General features: G+C 37.3%; 1 protein-coding gene across 4 annotated transcripts in view; it reads right to left on the reverse strand.

The window, feature by feature from the left end:
• Ecpas (Ecm29 proteasome adaptor and scaffold) overlaps window positions 1-19,708 on the reverse strand; it is a 121,461-nt gene that overhangs the window by 26,262 nt on the left and 75,491 nt on the right. For all 4 annotated transcript variants that reach the window (XM_041656915.1, XM_041656914.1, XM_041656912.1 and 1 more), the window contains 11 exons: window positions 14,288-14,422; window positions 12,715-12,877; window positions 12,198-12,370; window positions 10,796-10,897; window positions 7,966-8,089; window positions 6,016-6,161; window positions 5,517-5,571; window positions 4,516-4,630; window positions 3,881-3,949; window positions 2,028-2,145; window positions 1,529-1,696 (listed from right to left, as the gene is read on the reverse strand). In XM_041656915.1, the coding sequence (XP_041512849.1) occupies window positions 1,529-1,696; window positions 2,028-2,145; window positions 3,881-3,949; window positions 4,516-4,630; window positions 5,517-5,571; window positions 6,016-6,161; window positions 7,966-8,089; window positions 10,796-10,897; window positions 12,198-12,370; window positions 12,715-12,877; window positions 14,288-14,422 (1,368 nt within the window). The remainder of the gene's footprint in view (window positions 1-1,528; window positions 1,697-2,027; window positions 2,146-3,880; window positions 3,950-4,515; window positions 4,631-5,516; window positions 5,572-6,015; window positions 6,162-7,965; window positions 8,090-10,795; window positions 10,898-12,197; window positions 12,371-12,714; window positions 12,878-14,287; window positions 14,423-19,708) is intronic.

The following is a 19,708-nucleotide window of genomic DNA, read 5'->3' on the forward strand; positions in this document are numbered from 1 at the left end:
AGGCAAGAAGCACAAAAGTTAAAGACCCAGTTTGAATCAGATCAAGATCTTGTATCAAAATAAGTACTTTTTAAAGAGGTCTTGAGAAATACTATCAGTGGTAGAGCACTTACCTAGCATGCAAGAGCCAGAGTTCAAACTCCAGTATTGGAAAGAAAAAAATGTGAACTAAAAATCCATTTAATAATTCTTATTTGTGTCTTCATGTCCAGCAGAGGTTTCATCCAGTCTTCTTCTTTGTAAAACCCAAGTTAAACCATGCTATGCTCTGTACCCTTGTCTCAAATCTTTTGGTGGCTTTTCTTATTCCCTCAAGGTTGTTATGTTGTGGTAAAATATATATAAAATTTAGCTTCTAATTGATTTTAAGTGTTCCACTCAGTGACACTGAATACAAGTGTATTGTGTATTTATCACCACTAATTCAAAAAGATTTTTATTATCCTCAGAGAAAGCTCTGTAACTATTTTTACTTTCTTTTCATCCCCAGCTCCTGTAACCTTAAATCCATTATATTTCTTGTCTATGAATTTGTCTCTTATAGTTATTTTGTTCAATAGACTAATAAAATATTTAAAGTTTAAAAAAAATAATAATTTTAACCAAAATTCAATTTGCAATTTTAAAAATTACTTTCACTACTATGTAGATAAACTAAAACAGGGCAAAGAAAAGAAAAAAGATGATGATCTATTCATCAGGGAAGAATCAGGGACCAGAGTGGATTCAAGGAACACTTGATGATAAAATCAGACTCAACAGAAACTGCAACTAAATTCAATGTGGGATGGAGGAGGGGTATATAAGACACAGACAAAAGAAGAAGGTGAGAGCAAGTTTGCTGGCTTGCGCACATAAATGAATAGTGAGAGGAAAGAAGAAAAGATATTATTTTTCTTTTCTGCTTTTTCCAGGACATGTTACAATTATAGTACATATAAATAATAGACAAGTGAGGACAACAAGCAGGAACTAAGATTTTGTAAATATGGATGGAGTACATATCCTATCTGAGCCAGCACAGAACTGAGAACAGAATGCTTATTTGCCTAGGGCTTAGTAAAAAGAAAGCTAACAGGACAACAATATTCAGAGGCAGTTCCTGAAAAACTTTCAAATCTGAAAGGAGGATAGAACAGTAAATGGTCAGATGACAGAAGCCAAGAAAAACAATATATATCAACTGACTATTTTGTTTGTCTGTCTTTCCAACTAAAGTAACTCTTTAAGCATAGATTTTTTTGACCCATTCCCCATGGCATCAGTGATCCTTGTTAACATATAATATAACATGTGTGAATATACTGTCATTCTTTTAACCATCTATCCACCCAATGAACTTTTAGATCATTTCCATTTTTTAGATCTTAGTAAATGTTACAGCATCTTTGAAAGAAAAAAGCAAACAACAAGCACTGACAGCAAATAAACATACAAAGGTGTGCATGGGAGAACACTGGGTTTCAACCTATGGGGTACCACAGGCAAGCTACAGTGCCTCTGAACACACAGGTTCACAGATACTTGCCATTGACTTGTCAGTGACCAATGCATTCCAAATACTTGTCATAGCCTGTCGAATTCCAAGATTGGGATCAAACTGGTAACGGTAAAGTCGAGGAACTAGCTGAGGCAGAAAAGGAGCCAGTTGTTCTCCAGCTCTGGTAGCAATTACATTAAAACCAAAAGCAGCACCCTAAAAACAATAAAGAATAACTTATACATGACTGTCATAGTAAATACTAACATATTAAATACAAAAAGGCAAGAAAATAGTCTTTCTCAAACTTGTCCTTGAATAAAACATTCCGTATTCCAGCTTTAGCAGTAATAATGTCTACTATGCTAGTCTGGCTCTCAGACACAGACATCAACTGGCACTACATGGTTAATGTACCAAGTTTGCTCTTGGAGAAAATCTGGGAGTATACTGTTCAGTACTAGAGCATTTGCCTGGTATGTATGAGGCCCTGAGTTTAACCTCCAGCAAAAATTTAAGAAAGAAACAAAACAATACAGCAACTTACCTTCCTGGAGTTCCACATTGCATGATGATTTGCCAGATTCATAAATTTATATACCAGATCTGGCTGACTGAGATCACTTGCCAGAGAACAAAGTTCCTTGTAAGTAGAAAGTCCCTGGCTTAGAAACAAACAAAAAGAGATATATATATACTAAGACATTTTTCTAGCTATCTTTGGACTGGTGTGCATTTTACTATCAATGTTGGGGGGGTCTCTTCTAAATTGTTTTTTTCTCCTCAGTTGCTAGTACCATTATTAACACCGAGGAGACAGAAGACAAGAATATAGTCATATACTTCAATCATCAATAATTCCTATGTCTTTCTGATGGTAAAAACCTGTTGTGATTTTAACATGAAATGTCTCCCATTGGCTCAAGTGTTTGAATACTTGGTACCCAGCTCATGGTGCTGTTTTGGAAGATTGTAGAATGTCTAAGATGCTGATCTTGGCTTTCTAAGGAAGGAGTTACTAAGGAATGAACTTTGAGATTTTATAGTCCAGTACCAATTCCTGCCCTATCTCTCCTTTTCTATTCTAAGAGGTCAGGAGGTGGAGTACCATTAAACACTCCTACAACCATAGAGTCATCTACAACATTCCTTCCCTTCCACAGACAGATCTTACAGCATCCAACTATGAACCAGAATAAATCCTTCTACCCCGTTGATTTTTTATCAGGTATTTGGTAGTTACAAACACAATACCTAATATGTGCCTGACGTCCCATGGATGCGAAGCTCTTTGCACCTTGGAAGACAACTCAAAAACTCAACATGTTGCACATATCTCTCATTACTATGAGTCATTTAAAAACATCTGTGTTAAATTTCCTCTAGGAAAATTTTATTTGCTTAATTATCATTTTGTAAAAAAAAAATAGCACTTTTTAATACAGAAAGAAGCCAGGTACAGTGGTTTGTACTTCTGTAGTCATACCAGAGGCTTCAACTGAACCAACTAGTTCAGGAGCAACATAGACAACATAATGAGACCTTATTCCCCCAAAAACAAGAAGAAGAAGAAAACAAAAAAAAAGCCCATAAAAGCAAAAATAAAAACAAGCAAATTAAAAAAAAAAATCTTCGATGTGAAAACAGTGAAAAATGGAATAGCAGACAGATAAGCCACTTGCAGCTTTCTTTTATTTCAAATGCCACACAGGAAAACAGAACAAGCGTCATAATTTACTTGACAATTCTCAGAAGAAAAATAACAATAAAACCACACTGAAATAATAATGAAAAAGGGATAGCACCAATATTAATTTGAAATGCTAAACGGGAAGACTAATCTACGTCACAAAGTTTTCACAGAAATAAATAAATAAATAATTTAACGTAGTGCTATACAAGGTCTCTACTCAGAACACAGCTTCCTGGGAGCACAGAGTTCTGAACCTAATGTCAGTCTCTGAGAACCTTAGTCTTTGAAGTCACAGTCTCCCACAAAGCAGCCTACCAGCAATGATTAGTCACTGAACAGGCCTGATAAGTGAGTCTAAGGTCAAGGCTCTGTGTCTCAGAGCAGGACAACCCTGATGGGCCATGCCATCCTAGCCTAAAGTTCCTCAAGAATTCAGTGTCCAATGAGACTATGGCAACAGTTCAATTTTCACTCTATCATCAGAGTGATGGTAGTGTCTACTTACTCACTCCTCCCAAGGACAATCCCCAGGGTATTCTACAATAAACCTCCAGCATACAAATCTCTAACTCAGAGTCTGTTTCCAAGGAAACCCAATCTAAAGCAGTAGGGTTTTTTCTCATGCCATTCTTTATTTATTCATCAATAAGGGCCATTCCTGCTCTGCCTTAACTGACCATCAATGGCTTGAGATTTAGCACACTTACCCATCAGGTGTTTTGCCAAGGCCTCCCCCTTGAAATACCACGGTCTCTCCAGAAACTTCATGTTTAGCTCTAAAACAAATAAACAAAAATTTAAATTAGCTTCAAATTTTTCATACCAACAAAGAGCAATAAAATGTATGTCTAGTATATGAAAGATATAAACTATTCTTTTCTATTAGACTGCAAATTTTCTAAACTCAAATACAAACAAAACAAATTCACAAATATTAAAGATTTCTATGTAAAGTTACAGCCACTGTTGTCACACATAAAAACTATTCTTCCCCCAAGGAGGTAGCAGAAAGCAGCAATTACAAAACCAGTCTCCCTTCATGCACTCACCACAGATCAGATTATGAATGATATTCAAGTTTATTCATCACATCTTAACTTCTTTTAGCCAAAGGTTTTACAGTGTTTTTCTAACCTGGATGTTTTAACTATCATTGCAGGCTTCAAGTTGGAAATCCTAACACAGTACAATGTTTCTAAGTAAACAGATTATACACTGGGATAAACTGTGTAACAAGCACTGATATACAATGTTTTAATAAGTAGAAGGAATTTTTCCTTCTTCCATATTACAGTCTCAAGGTACTATGTATTCATACCTGAAATTTTAAAATTCACTGTACCTTTTGCCAGTCATAAGTGTTTCTACAAGTGTAGACACCAATTCTTGTTGATCTTGTTCATTGCCCAGCTCATAAACCAATCCAAGCCCTTTTGAGGCAACATCTTGGCTGAGTTCTACAAAAAAGGCAGACAAAATTATACTATTCTAAAAGAAATTTGTCTTCTGGCCAATTATTTTCTTTTAAGTAATTATCTTGAAATTATATAAAAATAGAGATGTGAGAGCAGAATTACTCTATTTTCCTAAATCAACTTAGTATATCATGAGACAACAAAAATGAAAGCCATGATCAAACAGGAATAAAATGCCAATAAACTACAGTCCCAGCAATAGCCATGGGATGAGAACACCAACACACACTGTTTCTATTAGAGATGACACAATCTCCCAGGATTTTACAACACTCATATCCAACTTCAGAAAAATAAAGGGAATACAAGGCCACATGTCTTCAAATAAGATGTTTTAAACTTCTTTCTGTGTTTTACTTAAGTAACTTTTGTTCCCATTTATTTTACATACCAACCCATTTCCCCTCTCTCCTCTCTTCCCACTCCTCCCCTTTCCCATCTAAAATATTTGCTTTTTCCTAGCTTTAATCAAAGAGGAAAAGTAACCAGAAGTAGAAAAGGTTTTAACACTAATGTTAAGGCCTCAAATCTATTTTTAAAAAATGTAAAGTTGCAGATGCTGTAATTCATATAAAAGAAAGAATTTCAATTTCTGATACCCTAGGAATATGGTTCTGTAATAATTAATCTTGGTCTTCACCTTAATACAATTACCTTTGATACTAAAACATTTAATTTTTAATTGTATTGCAGTTCTGGGATAGAGACTCCTGCCCCTGACCTCCCACATGCTGGCATTAAAAAGGTGTATGGCTCCCTCTGTCTTAGTCACACGGCTCTGAGGTCTTTGTGCTGCGGCTCATACTTTTTAAAACTTAAAATACAAGTTTAAAGAATTTGACAAGTCAAGTATTTACCAACAACCTACCGTCATTTTCTGACAGAACTGAAACAAATGCACTCTGAATTTCTTTAAGATGAGACTGAAAGAAGAGAAAAGGCATTAGAGCACTGAAATCCCACCTCTTCAGAGAATAAAGCACCTCACTGCAAGGTACACTGAGGTCAGGGAGTCTTAGAACCAAGGCAGTCATGAACCTTTCCATTCCCTCGCCTTTATAGATGTTCACATCACTAGAAGCTGTACCCTACACAGGTAGTCTAAGGATCTGCTCTAACCCTTTTTGTCCCAGTATGAACGTCCCCATTATTGGCACTTCTGACATTACATCTTCACATTGAGATCATGTTCTTGCCAGTATTAATCAGATCATCATCCTTCACTGCTTCACACGGAGCCTATTTCAGAACTTCTCCTTTATTTTAATGATTCCAACCTTCACATACTTTCTTCCTATTTTAATTTATAAATACTCTGGGATCCTTATAGAGTTCATCACATATACAATGCACATTATGAAGCTCACCTTCACTTCTATATGGGTACTTAGCTTCCTCACAAGAGAAAGGAGCCAGATGCAGGCAGCTTGCCTCACATGTGGGTTGGGGCTGATAATATGCTTACTTAAAATAACTTCTAAAACCCAAGGGACAACATCATTCACTTTGGCACCTGAGGAAAAAGCAAAGAATGATTATGATTAAAACACACAAATATAATTTCCTTTAAAAAGTCACAGTTAATCAATACTCATACAATAACCACATGACACATGACCACTGGGCAGTGGTGGCACATGCCTTTAATCCCAGCACTTGGAAGACAGAGGGAGGCAGATCTCTGTGAGTTCAAGGCCAGTCTGGTCTACAGTGAGCTCCAGGACAGGCACCAAAGCTACACAGAGAGACCCTGTCTCGAAAAATACAAATAAAAAAATGATCAAGATGTCCAGGAGCTTACTATAAACCAGCATTTTAATGTATGAAAATAACACTAGTTCACTGGAATAAAAATTCCCCACTCTCTTCAACCTCAGCAATTTTCCTTTATTCTTTCTTATGCTTCCATCTAAGAATAAACCAAGCAATAGCTTTGCCTTTCAATTTTGTCTTCCAGCTATAACACATTTGTCTCTCTTCCTCGGGGTTTCACAATCCCAGCAGTACTGAGGCTTGATGAATGCCTCTTTCCCCTTCCATTACACGAATATTGTCTTGCTTTACCTCACATGCATTCAAACAGAAGCCTCAGGGGGCTAGTTTGGCTTCCATCAACCACATTTATACTTCAAGAAAAATGGTTTTCCTAGTTCTTTTAAGTCTTCTATAATAGGTGAGATGATACTACAATGATAAATGTTAACTATAACACTAGCTCTTGTAGACCAGGCTGGTCTCGAACTCACAGAGATCCGCCTGTCTCTGCCTCCCAAGTGCTGGGATTAAAGGCGTGCGCCACCACCGCCCGGCCCATGAAAACATTCTTATTTAATTTTCCCAACTAAGAAGATAAAATAAAAATACTTTATGAATTATCTTTTAGCTTTCAAGATAAAAACAACCCTGGTTCAATACTAAAATATCTTTTCAATTTGAAATTCAATCAATCCAAGAAGATAGAGTTTTTTTTGTACTTAGGATTTTTTTTGTTTTACTTTGTTTTTTCTTTAATTTTTAAAACTGGGCCTATTCATTTTTTGTGTGTACATGTGCACACATGTAGATATGCATGAAAGCTCATGCCACAGCACACACATGGCAGTGAGAGGTCAGCTCTGCTAGAGCTGGTTCTATGTCATGGGGTTCCAGTGATAGAACTCAGGCCATCAGACTTGACAGTAAGCACCTTGACTTGCAGAGTGGTCTTGCTAGGCCTTGATTTTGGTTTTGTTGTTTTTTTGTTTTGTTTTGCTATGGAGACAAAAATCTCACTATACAGCTCAAACTGGTTTTGATCTCATTATTTAGCCCATATGTTCTTCAACTTGCAATCCTCCTGCCTAAGCATCCAAAGTGCTAGGATTGCAGGCATAAATCACCTTAGTCTAAAATCTTAATGTCTGTAATATATACTCGGGAATCACATACATACTCTCTCGATTATTCAGTCACTAAATTCTAGCACACTTCCAGGATTAGCAAGGGACAGTGGAGCTTCATTATGTAGTAATGAATGAGATACAAGAGGCTGGGAAAGTTCTAATTTTCATATTCAATCTTTGGAAGGGGCAGTAGCTCTGGCTGGCCTTGAACTCACAGAGATCCTCCTGCCTCTGCCTTCTGAATGCTGGGATTAAAGGTGTGCACCACCACTACCTGGTTTGTTCAATCTTCTTTAATCAACCATTCTCCTTGACAAACCAAATTTGAAGGCATGCATCAATATTTGGGGAAAAAATATTTTTGCCTCAAATATGACGGAGAACAGAAGAAAGCCACTCAGAAACTCAGTAAATCAATAGACAAATATTTGATACCAGCAGGAGGTGTGTATTCTTCTTCAGTCACCAGCCAGGCATCTCGGGCAGCCACAGAGTTGGTTCCTATTGCAGCACTGGTGATGGCTTCACCAATGGTAAACTGAAGTTCTATCTGCTTGGCCTTCAATGAAGGAAAATAGAATCCATGAATAGGAGAGCATTTCCCTTAAATATCCATTTCTATAAAAGAGCTGTTTTATTTATTTACTTATCTATTTATTTTTGGTTTCTTAAGACATGGTTTCAATGTAGCTTTGGAGTCTGTTCTGAAACTATCTCTTGTAGACCAGGATGGCCTACAAGAACTCATAGAGATCCATCTGCCTCTGCCTCTGCCTCCCAAGTGCTGGGATTCAACACGTGCACCACCACAGCCCAAAAGAGCTGCATTATATCTTACTTCTCAGCAGGTTTTATTTTTACTCTTTTTCCTTGTTTAAGCTAACTCAGTGATTCAGAAGTGGTTGGAATGAAGGAATGGAGAACTAAGACAAATTTGAAGCTCATTTCTCACCTCCATGAGATTGCTTCTCACCCTCAGTACATACTCACTATGTAGAGACTATTAATCTTTGAAAATGGTAGGCTTATGTAGGGGCTTACGGTGGTTCAAAGGTGAAGCCACCTCAATGGAATTTCTAGCTCAGTTTCTCAACAGCTACATATACCTGACAGCCTTACCGGTTAAATCAACACAATATCATCAGTTACCTCATCAGGCCATAAGGATTAAATAATACTAATTTAGATAAAGCTTTCACTATTTAGTGTGCCTGACTATTTCCTATTGTTGATACCATAATTGGCATAAAAACCAAAACCCAATAGCTAATTTAGGAATGATAAGGTAACTAGGCTTACTATATAGCAAGGAAATATAAGGCAAGTTTATGGAAAATCACTATATTGTTATTCTTTTGTATAGGTTTGAATTTTTCCAAAACGAAGTTTAAAGTAGGGTTGGCCAGGTATTCACTAGGAGAGTACTTGTCTATGGGTAAAGTCACAGGTTTGATCCAAGCACCATTAAAAAAAAAAAATGTTAAAATATACCAAAAAGCACATTAGGGCTTTATTTTAGGATTCTGTTTTTCAGATTCAGTTTTTCACTCATCCTTATCCTTTAATCTTTCTACATTGATTCCATGGTTTTTTTTGTATTTCTAAATTTTTAAAACAATGACATCAAACTATGTTAAGAACCCAACAAGCTCTTACTTAACCACAATGAGAGTTGACATCACAAAGAAAAAAGATGAAAAGGTAAATATAAGCTTCTTCCCAAGAGGTTACAATAAAACAGATGTGGTGGTTTGAATGAGAATGGCTTATAGGCTCATATATTTGAACACTGGGTACCCAGCTGGTGGGACTATTTGGGAAGGATTGCGAGGTGTGGCCTTATAAGAGGCAATATGTCACTGGGGTAAGCTTTGGGACTAGGCCATTCCAAGTTAGCTTCCTCTAACTCATACTTGTAGGTCTCAGCGACTGCTCTAGTGCCTTACTGCCTGCTGCCATGATGGTCCTGACTCACCCTCTGAACTATAAGCCATAAGCTCTTTCCTCTGTAAATTGCCTTGGTTGTGGTGTTTTGTGACAGCAACTGGAAAGTAACCAAGACAACTAGCATCTGATGATACTGGCATGAGTATAATTCACTGTGAAGACACTGTATGGAAATGGGGACACAGCTCAGTGGTAGAATACATGCTTAGTATGGGATTCACTCTCCCACAGAGAGGAAACAAAAGAAAGAAGGCTTGAATTTCAATTCCAGTTCTCTTACTCAGTTATCTTAAACCTCACATCTTTCAGCCTCAATTAAAGTCTGTTTCTTTCCTCCTACCAAGCAGGGCTCAAGAGTTACTTCCCACTCAAGCAGAATTCTCTGACACAATCACACCCTCCTTTAGGATTCTCCTGCCTTCTATGCAAATTATCTTCCTAATCACTTACTTCTACCAATATTTATGAAAATCTACCTTTACAATCATACTGCTAGAAACTTGAGTAATAATGAGCAAAGCAGACCCTGCCTTTTGAATAAACAACAGTGAGAAAATGTGATAGACACTATGAAGAAAAGGGTTCCAAGCCACTATAACTAAAGAATCTAATCTAGTTTAAATGCCAAAAGGTTTTCAAGGAGCACAGCAACAATCTGAAAAGGAAACATGAGCTTTTTAGAAGCTCAGAGCAAAGAGGCTGGTACACAGACATGAGTTAGGCAGAGGCAAGATTAGGTCATGTTAAGACACCACAATTTGCTCAATTTGCTAGTATTCACTAACTATAGGTCTTTTTGCACAACACTGGGCATCAGTAACTCAATAGCAACAAGAATATCAGCTACAACTCTCCACAAGGGGCTAATTGGTTTATTCTAGTTCTACTATACCATGGTCCACTCAACAATCAGAGTCTTTCCCAGATACACAATTCAGAGCTATATCTAACACAGTAACAAGCCTAAAGCTAGCACTCAAAAATAAATATGATGAAGGAACAAATGTTTAATTTAAAAAATAAATCTCAGAGTAGGGGCTGGAGAGATGGTTCAGTACTTTAGAATACTGACTATTCTTCCAGAGATCTCAGGTTCAATTCCCAGCACCCACAGGTAACTAATGAGCATCTGTAACTACAGTTTAAGGGGATCCACTGCCTTCTTTTGGCCTCTATGGGCACTATAAGAGGGACACAAAAAGATAGAACACCCATACACATAAAAGAAAGTAATAATCCCCCAATAAAACAAAATTTTAAAATTTCAAGAGTAAGCAAAACAACTAAAATATGTTTATTTGAATAACAATATAAATACCTCCACAGAATCCATCAGACCTTGCAAAAGGAGTTTCTGATGGGGAAAACCCCCATCTCCAACTGGAAAATAGCCCAGTGTTTGGATTGCTCGTTCTTTCATCTGGAAGAACAGAGATTCTTTTTTTTTAAAATTTAAACAAATTAAGTAACAGTTTTATCTCAAAACAGTATTTCCAAGATGAGAAGACAGGAAAAGGAAATTCATCTGCCAAATATACCAACGCCTATATTATTACAAAAGTGCCCAATTTTACAGAATTATAAAGACAGTAGAAGCAGAAAACTAAGCCCATTAAAAATCTATACCTACAAAAATTAAAAATAAAAAAGTCTTAGGTTTATTATTTAAACTGTCAAGGTAACAAATGTGGTTTATAGGCACAAAATTATCTATACAACTTAGTAGCCCTTGGGCAAGTTATATCAGTCCTCTGAAACTCTTTCCTTGTTATCTCGCACAGAAATGACTTACTTTTAATACATGTGAAACCTGTGGCATATATCTTGGGTAACTTGCATTATTCATCAATGGCTAAAGACCAGATAATGATAGCTAAAAAGAAAACTATATAATGTATTGTCTTGGTTTTAAATAGCAGCTAAACCAAGAACAAGACCACAATGTTTTTTTGAAAACGAATAGTAAACTGGTATTTTCCTACTCATTAAAGCACCTTCACCTTCGACATCAGGTACTTTAATTACAAGAATGTTGTAAAGTCTATGAAAACAATTATCTCAACTTAAAAACTCTAACTGTTGGGCTGGAGAGATGGCTCAGGCGGTTAAGAGCATTGCCTGCTCTTCCAAAGGTCCTGAGTTCAATTCCCAGCAACCACATGGTGGCTCACAACCATCTGTAATGAGGTCTGGTGCCCTCTTCTGGCCTGCAGGCATACACACAGACAGAACATTGTATACATAATAAATAAATAAATATTAAAAAAAAAAAACTCTAACTGTTCTTCCCTCAGCTTATTCACACCGCTTCCTAATGCCTACACTTCTCCAAGCCAGATGGGCTGTGAGAGAGTAAGATCCACACTGCCCTAAAGCTATATAGATCAGGAGACTGGGCACTTATATCTATCTTTTGCATAACAAAAATAGTCACTGAAAGCCAAACTGTTAAGGAGCTAAATTAGAATAACTGGGTCAAAAGATAACATACAAAGCAGTTTATACATGTCTCCCTCAAAAACAAATTTAAAAAAAGCAAATACCTTTATCAAAATTACATCTTTATCATTTTTAACACATTAGTAAAACTTTATTCTATCTGCAGTGGGCACGGATGGCTACAGATAGATGACTATACTCATAATAACTTGGCTTTGTTAGTTCATACAACTATGAATTCCAGAAAGGAAAGGGGAAAAAAAAGGAAAAGAAAGGCTTGCCTTATTTGTTTCTTTACTGGAAGGGATTCTATTGAGTAAGCTTTCTACCAGATGAAGTTTGGTAAATCCAGATCCTTCACTGGGGATCGGGAGAGGACCATTTCTGCCAATTTCACCCAGGGCTGTACAGGCAGCAATTGCCAAAAGAGGTGATGTACTGTCTAAAAATGAACCTGTGAGCACATGTAGACACAACAGATAGCACACTAGTTATTCTTATGATTTAAAACAATCAGCCATGTACTAATTTTTTAAAGCAGCAACAGGAAATCAAGGTCTCTGGTGTTTTCTGGTTGACCACTTGCTGACAGCGTGACAAAAGGACTTAAGTGTCCTTGAACGTTAGTTTTCCCCATAACATAACTGACACTAGAAGATAAGAACATGGAGAAAACAGGCTATTTTATGGAAAAGCTTGTGTCTTTAAAGTGAAATATTGTAAGAAGAAACTAAAATACCATATTAAAAATTTAACATAATCCAAACCCTGCAGCACCCAAGTCAGTACGGCACTCACCTATTGTTTCCGTTGCACTCCGAATGAGCTCCTCCTGCTCAGGCAAGAGACCACCATCTGTCTCCAGGTCGTGCTGCTCTGCTGCTCTCATCCTCTTCTTAGCCAGGTATCTTCCCACAGTGAATCCCAACGCAAGCAAAGATCCATGCTGTACCTCAGGGCTCTGAATTTAATAACATAATAGCACTGTTTCTACCTCACACATGAAAAGACATGCTGAAATAACTGTTGTTAGAGTAATTTCTCTGATAAAACCTAAGGCTAGAAAATAAAATGATTCTACTAAAAGTCAATGACTTAAACTTAAACAAGAGCAGTTTCTAACAAGAGTTTCTAACAGAGAATGCGGAGAATCTCTACTCATATCCAGATTTAGAAACTTTAATTTCATACAACCTCAACTGTGGGTCAGGTGACTTTTTAAATATGCCTCTGTAGTCCTTATACTTTCCTTCTTATCTAATTTTTATTTTATATATGAGTGTCAGCCTCAATGTGTGCTAATGTTCGTGGACTGTCTCCAGGTCCCTGGAAATGGAGTTACATACGGTTGTGAGCTGCCATGTGGGTGCTGTGAATTGAACCCAGGTCCTCTGAAAAGCAGCCAAGTGCTCTTAACCACTGAGCATCAACTATAACCATTATGCTTTCTTCTTGTTTATACAGCTAGTTATCATAATGCTCAAGGATAAATTCTCTATACTGCCAACAAAATACAATGAGCAGTCCTTTTTCTAACTACTAAAATCTTCAAATACAAATTAGGTAATATACTAATCAAGTTTGCTTTTACTGCAGTTATTAAGTGGTAGCAGAGATGGGGGTGGGAAGAGCTAATAACTGAACACCAGGCAGCCCTGGGGATTCCCAAATAAATGCCTACCACAATGTGCACATTAACTAAAACAGTACTTTTCAAACACATAGTTAAAATCTATTAATTGGAGTGACAGAATCAACACATCGATGCAATTTTTACTTATAAAGGCTTATAAACAATGTGTAAGTTTGCTTTACAAATGGAAACCTAAAAACTAAAAGTACAATCAGATACTATGTAAAACCCTATCACCTACTAAACCTGAGAACAAAATTGAGTACAGTGGCACATACTAAGGCAGGAGAATCTCGAGTCTGAAAGCTGCCTCGACTACACAGTGAGACTCAGGCTCAAAAACTCCAACATGCTCAGGTTAGTCCACTCTTGCAAGTAAATTTCCTAATCTAAGAAGATGTCCCTTAAAGATTCAACTACTTCCAGAATTGAGAGAAAAATGGGATAGAAACAAAATGTCATTTCTTTTTTCATATTTCGTAATCAAAATTTCATATTTTTCACTGTCTTACAGGCACAAAATAGAAATTGATTCTTTCTAGCAAAATGGCTCCTAAGTTCTTGTCATAACAGTACTTAGATCTCAAACTGGATAAATCTGCTGGTTTAAAAAAAGAAAACTTGCCCTAGGATTAATAACAGTGCCTGAGTTTCAGAGACAGGTTTGTATATTTTGTCAAAATGCAAAGTTGTTTTATTTAAACAATAAAGAAGAATGAAGATAAACTGGTAACATACATGATTGTCTTTTGTAGCCTTTATAAGTTGTTCTATCATTGACTTTAATTCATTTCCAGATACTGTTGACACAACCACCGAGTAAAACAAGGCCGCCAATTCACGCATTTCTTCTTTACTGCTACTCATTAGACTCTGAGCAACACAGAAAAGAGAGCGGTATATGATTCATAACCATCTTCCTGCTGACAAGTTGACATTTAAAATTATAAAAGTAAATGATATATTTAACATTCAATCTATTGTTCTCCATGAAAAATGCAATGCAAGAAATTATTATTTCCAAACAAAATGACTCTGCCAGGCTCCAATGGACAGTTATAATACAAAGGGCACACATATGTCCTTGGTTAAACTAAATGGTCACAAGAAATAAAAAACCCAAAAGTCACAAATATGGGAAAGAGGCCAGTGGTGCGATAGAAGAGGGTAAAAGGTGTGGGACAAAGATAAAAAGAAATAAGGGAGAGAATTATCAGAATATATTATGTTCACGTATGAAATATTCAAAAACAAGCTTAATATATTTGAATTGGATCTAACCTGAAATCCTCCTTCCCGTAGTCTAGCCTCCATAGTATCACAAAATACTATGCAAGTGCCATATTAACAGTCCTATTCAGCTGTGACATCTATGAGCCACAACAATGACCAGCAAAGCAAGATATCCAGAAAAGTGTAAAAATGGCAAGCCAAATCAATGGTAACCAACAGCTATCTAAATGGACTCAAGGCCCATTCAAAAGAAGGGAAATCATGCCTGGTACTATAAATCTAGCCAACTATCCAGGACTAGTAAGGTATTAAAAAAGAACTATTACCACTTAGTTAGGCCAGGATAATTCCTAACTACAATCTAAATCTTATTCCTATCCCAGAGGTAAGAATACTTATCATGTCTCATCATAAAAGCTTCTCTCTATAACAAATGGAGACCATTATAGAAAACCACAACTGAACACAATACAAACATCAATGGATTGTGGGAGAGTCCAGCCTAAATGGATACATTTGCAGCACAGCTCCTGCCTCTATGATTCACGTAACATCACAGAACAGGTTGGATTGTGGGAAAGTCCAGCCTAAATGGATACATTTGCAGCACAGCTCCTGCCTCTATGATTCACGTAACATCACAGAACAGGTTTTGGAGATAGGGGTGTCATAAGACTGTCTCTCTTCAAATTGGTTGGATAAACAAGACCCGAACAATGACAATACTAATAGACATGCTAACACAGTAGAGGGAAATCTTACCAGGTCCCACCCCTAGACAAAGAACTACAGGCAACCAATGATTGCTGAGGGAGAATTAGCCTCTCCCAGGGATGAGCTCCCTGACTGGTTATCCAATACAGAGTGGTCAGCCCTGAAATCATATACACACAAACAACAAAAATGAACTCATCAGACTGTATGAATATATTTCTCTCTCTATGTGTATACGTATATATACACGCACATACATATATATAAAATATTAATAGAAAAAGAGGCTATCAATTTGAGAGTTGGGGAGGAATATGGGAAGGATTAAAAGGAAGAAAGAGAAGGGAGAAATGATTTAATTATATTTTATTAAAAATATAAAATAAATAAAAAATTGTAATGAGCTGAAATTATATACAAAAATCTCAGCTGGGTGGTGGTGGTGTTTGCCTTTAATCTCAGCACTTAGAAGGCAGAGGCAGGTGAATTTCTATGAGTTCAAGGCCAGCCTGGTCTACCAAGGAAGTTCAAACAACCAAGAATGTTACATAGAGAAACCCTGTCTCAAAACAACAACAAAAAAAAAATCTTAGCTTCATGTCCATTAAAACAGGCAAAATAAATGTAGCTGATTTAAAATAAAGATCAGTAAACCAATTTTTCTGTGAAAAACCAAGACCCTGTGGTCTATCTGGTCACTCTGGGGGCTACTCCATTATGCCACTGTTCACAAAAGCAGGCAAAGATAATACATAGAGGGATGGACACAAATGTGTTCCAATAAAATGAGGACTGCAGCCTGTATGTCATGAAATAATGTGTTTCGTTATTTTTTTCACCTACTTACAGATATAAAAGATCTATAGTTGTGGTTTGGAGGAAAAACACCGGCCTACCACGTGCAAAGCACTCTTTTCAAACTCCAGCATTTTTTTTTCAGATAAAGTGAACAATAGTGCTAGGTGGCAGTGGCACACGCCTTTAATCCCAGCACTCAGGAGGCAGGGGCATGTCTATCTCTGAGTTCAAAGCCAGCCTGGTCTATACATTTAGTTCTAGACAGCCAGGGCTACAAAGAGAAACCTTGTCTCAAAAAAAGAAAAGAAAAAAAAAAGAAAAAAACAGGAAGGAAGGAAGGAAGGCGAAAAAGCAAGAATAAAACCTTATTTTTAGTTCATAGGTCACTGTATAACAGGCCCTAGAACCAAACTCATATTCTAGTTTCTCTTCATATCATAGAAAGTTTTCTTACCTTCTATTAAGTGATCAAAACCTACATTAGTTTAAATTAGAAAATATCCACAAAGAATGATCACCCTTTTTAAAATAAGAAGCACATTCAAAAGACCAAATCTTCTCAAGAAAAATTAAAAAACTTGTATCTCTTGACAAACTAAATTCCTATTTTCAAATTTAAAGATAAAATCTGATGGAGGAAGGTCATTGGCTAATAAAGGCACTGCACTGGCCCATTTTATTGGTTAGAGGATAGGTGGGAGGAGTAAACAGAACAAAATGCTGGGAGGAAGAGGAAGTGAGCTCAGAGACTCCACAGCTCTGCTCTCCGGAGCAGACGCCTGAGAGAGACGCCATGCCCCGCTCCCAGGATGAAGCTCTGACCCAGGATGGACATAGGCTAGAATCTTCCTGGTAAGCAAACCTTGGGGTGCCATACACAGACGATTAGAAATGGGCTAAATTAATATGTGAGAATTAGCCTAGAAGAGAATGGGCCAAGCAGTGATTAAATGAATACAGTGTCCGTGTAATTATTTCGGGGCATAAGCTAGCCGAGCAGGCGGGAGGCCGGGGTGCTGGGAACGCAGCCCCGCCGCTCATATTACTTCATATGGCGCCCACGTGGACAACTGCTTCCACATAAAGCCTGAGACAGCTTGGGAAATAATTATAGAACAAAATGAAAGCATTGTGCCTGGTTTCTTGGTAGCAGCAATTTCTCGGTTCTACTCTGCTTGCTAGAGGCAAGCAAGCGCCTCATCTAAGAGAGGCTTCCTGACTCAGCTTTAGCTGCAAAGCCTGCAGCTCATTAAGAGGTCCTGCCACGAAACACTTAAACGGTGTTGACGAAAAGCTGAACACATGCTTTTCGGTTTTCAGCCATAGCAGGAAAAAAGCTGCGCCGTTTAAAAATGCCGGCTTTCTGGGCTGTCCTGCCAGGACAAACTCTGACTCTTTTACGCAGGCGGTTTGTGCGGTGTGCAAGCAAAGGCTGCTGAAGCTCGCTTGCTGGCTACAGCCAGTACCTCAGTCATGACGCTGGAAAGCTAAGGAATGGGCTGGATTCCAGCCGGCAAAGCCACGCCTTTAATCCTACTGATATTGCTTGGTAAAGACTCGTGTGGTCAGAAAAAGAGAGATATACAGTAAAGAGAGATTCAAAGACAAAGAAAATTTCTAAATGGTTTGAAGTGTGTTAAAAATATATGCAGACTAAAATTTAAAGTTCTTAAAGTAACAAAAAAAAAAGGAAGAAAGTTGTTGTGTGTGGTACACACCTTTAATCCCAACACTTGGTAGGCAGAGGGAGATAGACCTCTGTGACTTCAAGGTGTGGAAGCACACGCCTTTAATCCCGGTGCCTGGGAGGCAGAGACGGGCAGATCTCTGAGAGTTCAAGGACAGCCTGGTCTACAGAGTTACTTCAGGTCAAAGATACAGAGAACCTGTCTCAAAAAGCAAAGAGTTAAAAGTAAAAATAAACAAAATAGAGGTTAAAACAAAGCTGCACAAAGATGGAAAATACACAGATAATTTTGATACTGTATGTTATTATGCTCTCTTTGAATTATTTGAATGCTGAGGAAAGAACAAAAGCTACTAAAAGATATTTGTTTATAAATGCTTCTGAACTAATCCAACATAGATATTTTGAGTTTGGGTCTAAGGATATGATACTTTGGAAAGGAGTTTCTTATTTTGTTTTCACAGATGATGAGACACTGTTCATTTCTTCTATTCCGATTTGGTATGATGGACCACGCCCTCCTGAAGGGTTGGTGTGAACACCTTCAGAAAATTGCTTCGCTCAACTGCCAACTGAGATGAAGCTAGCACACAGGTTATACCGTGAAAGACCTAATTAACGACGCCCCCATTCAGCAGGAAGCAGTTTGGAGAGAAAAAACTGCGCCCATATTCCCAAATATGGTTTATAAACGTTCTTTTACATTTTAAGGGGGATATGATATAGGTATGAATAATTTGCATTAGTATAGATTTTGCTTTATTGATAGAGATTTACGGTCAATTTTGTTATATGTATAAGTGTTTCTGATTTTGATTAAGGTATTGTGATTGTGTAGTTCATTTAAATATGTACTGTATAATTAAGAAATATAGGTTGTTAATGGATAATCATTGATAATAGTAAAGCTTGTAGTCATGTTAGTTAGATTTTCTAGATATATAGAGATATATTTTAGATAGACATTCTTCATGTCTTTCAAAGATTACAGAATAGGACATTTAATGTTTTAATAACTGAGGACTTTTCATGACAATGAGACACTCTGCTCCTGGCAGCACCAATCTACTTCAAGAGGAAGATGGGCATCGAAGAGGCTCGTTATGGAGTTTTGATAGCCATTTGGGCAAGAAACTGCTCTTGCCTGGACTATTGCATAAACTGGACACAGAGAACCCACAGAGAGAGGACTACTGAACTTGCCTAAAGGTGAGATGATCTTTCGGGGTTCCTGATTCATTTTGAAAGAGTCTGCGAGACATTCTGCAGGACACAACAGATAGTGACTGAACTGACTTTGAATTTTCCTGCTTTATGGAAATGTCTGCTGGATACCATGGGCCTGAAGGCTGAAGATGGATGCCCCAATGGTACAAAAGAACTTTGGGTGACTGTCCAGGCAGCGAGATGTCTTTGTCATTTCTAGAGTTTGAAGTATTAGTTCTTGTTTACTTAGGTAATATTATATCTTTCTGGAGTCTTTGATGGAGTTAAGAATAGTTATAGTTTTCCTTAGTTATGATAAAGATTATTGTAACTTTTACTTGATAACTGTTTTGTTATATGTAATTTTGCTATGTTAAAGTCTTTTTTTTTGTTTAAACCGAAAAAGGGGAAATGATGGAGGAAGGTCATTGGCTAATAAAGGCACTGCCCTGGCCCATTTTATTGGTTAGAGGATAGGTGGGAGGAGTAAACAGAACAAAATGCTGGGAGGAAGAGGAAGT

The sequence above is a fragment of the Microtus oregoni genome, unplaced genomic scaffold (genome assembly GCF_018167655.1).
Source record: "Microtus oregoni isolate MIOR12 unplaced genomic scaffold, Mior012 000008F_ref0000371, whole genome shotgun sequence".
NCBI classification, from domain to species: Eukaryota; Metazoa; Chordata; class Mammalia; order Rodentia; family Cricetidae; genus Microtus; species Microtus oregoni.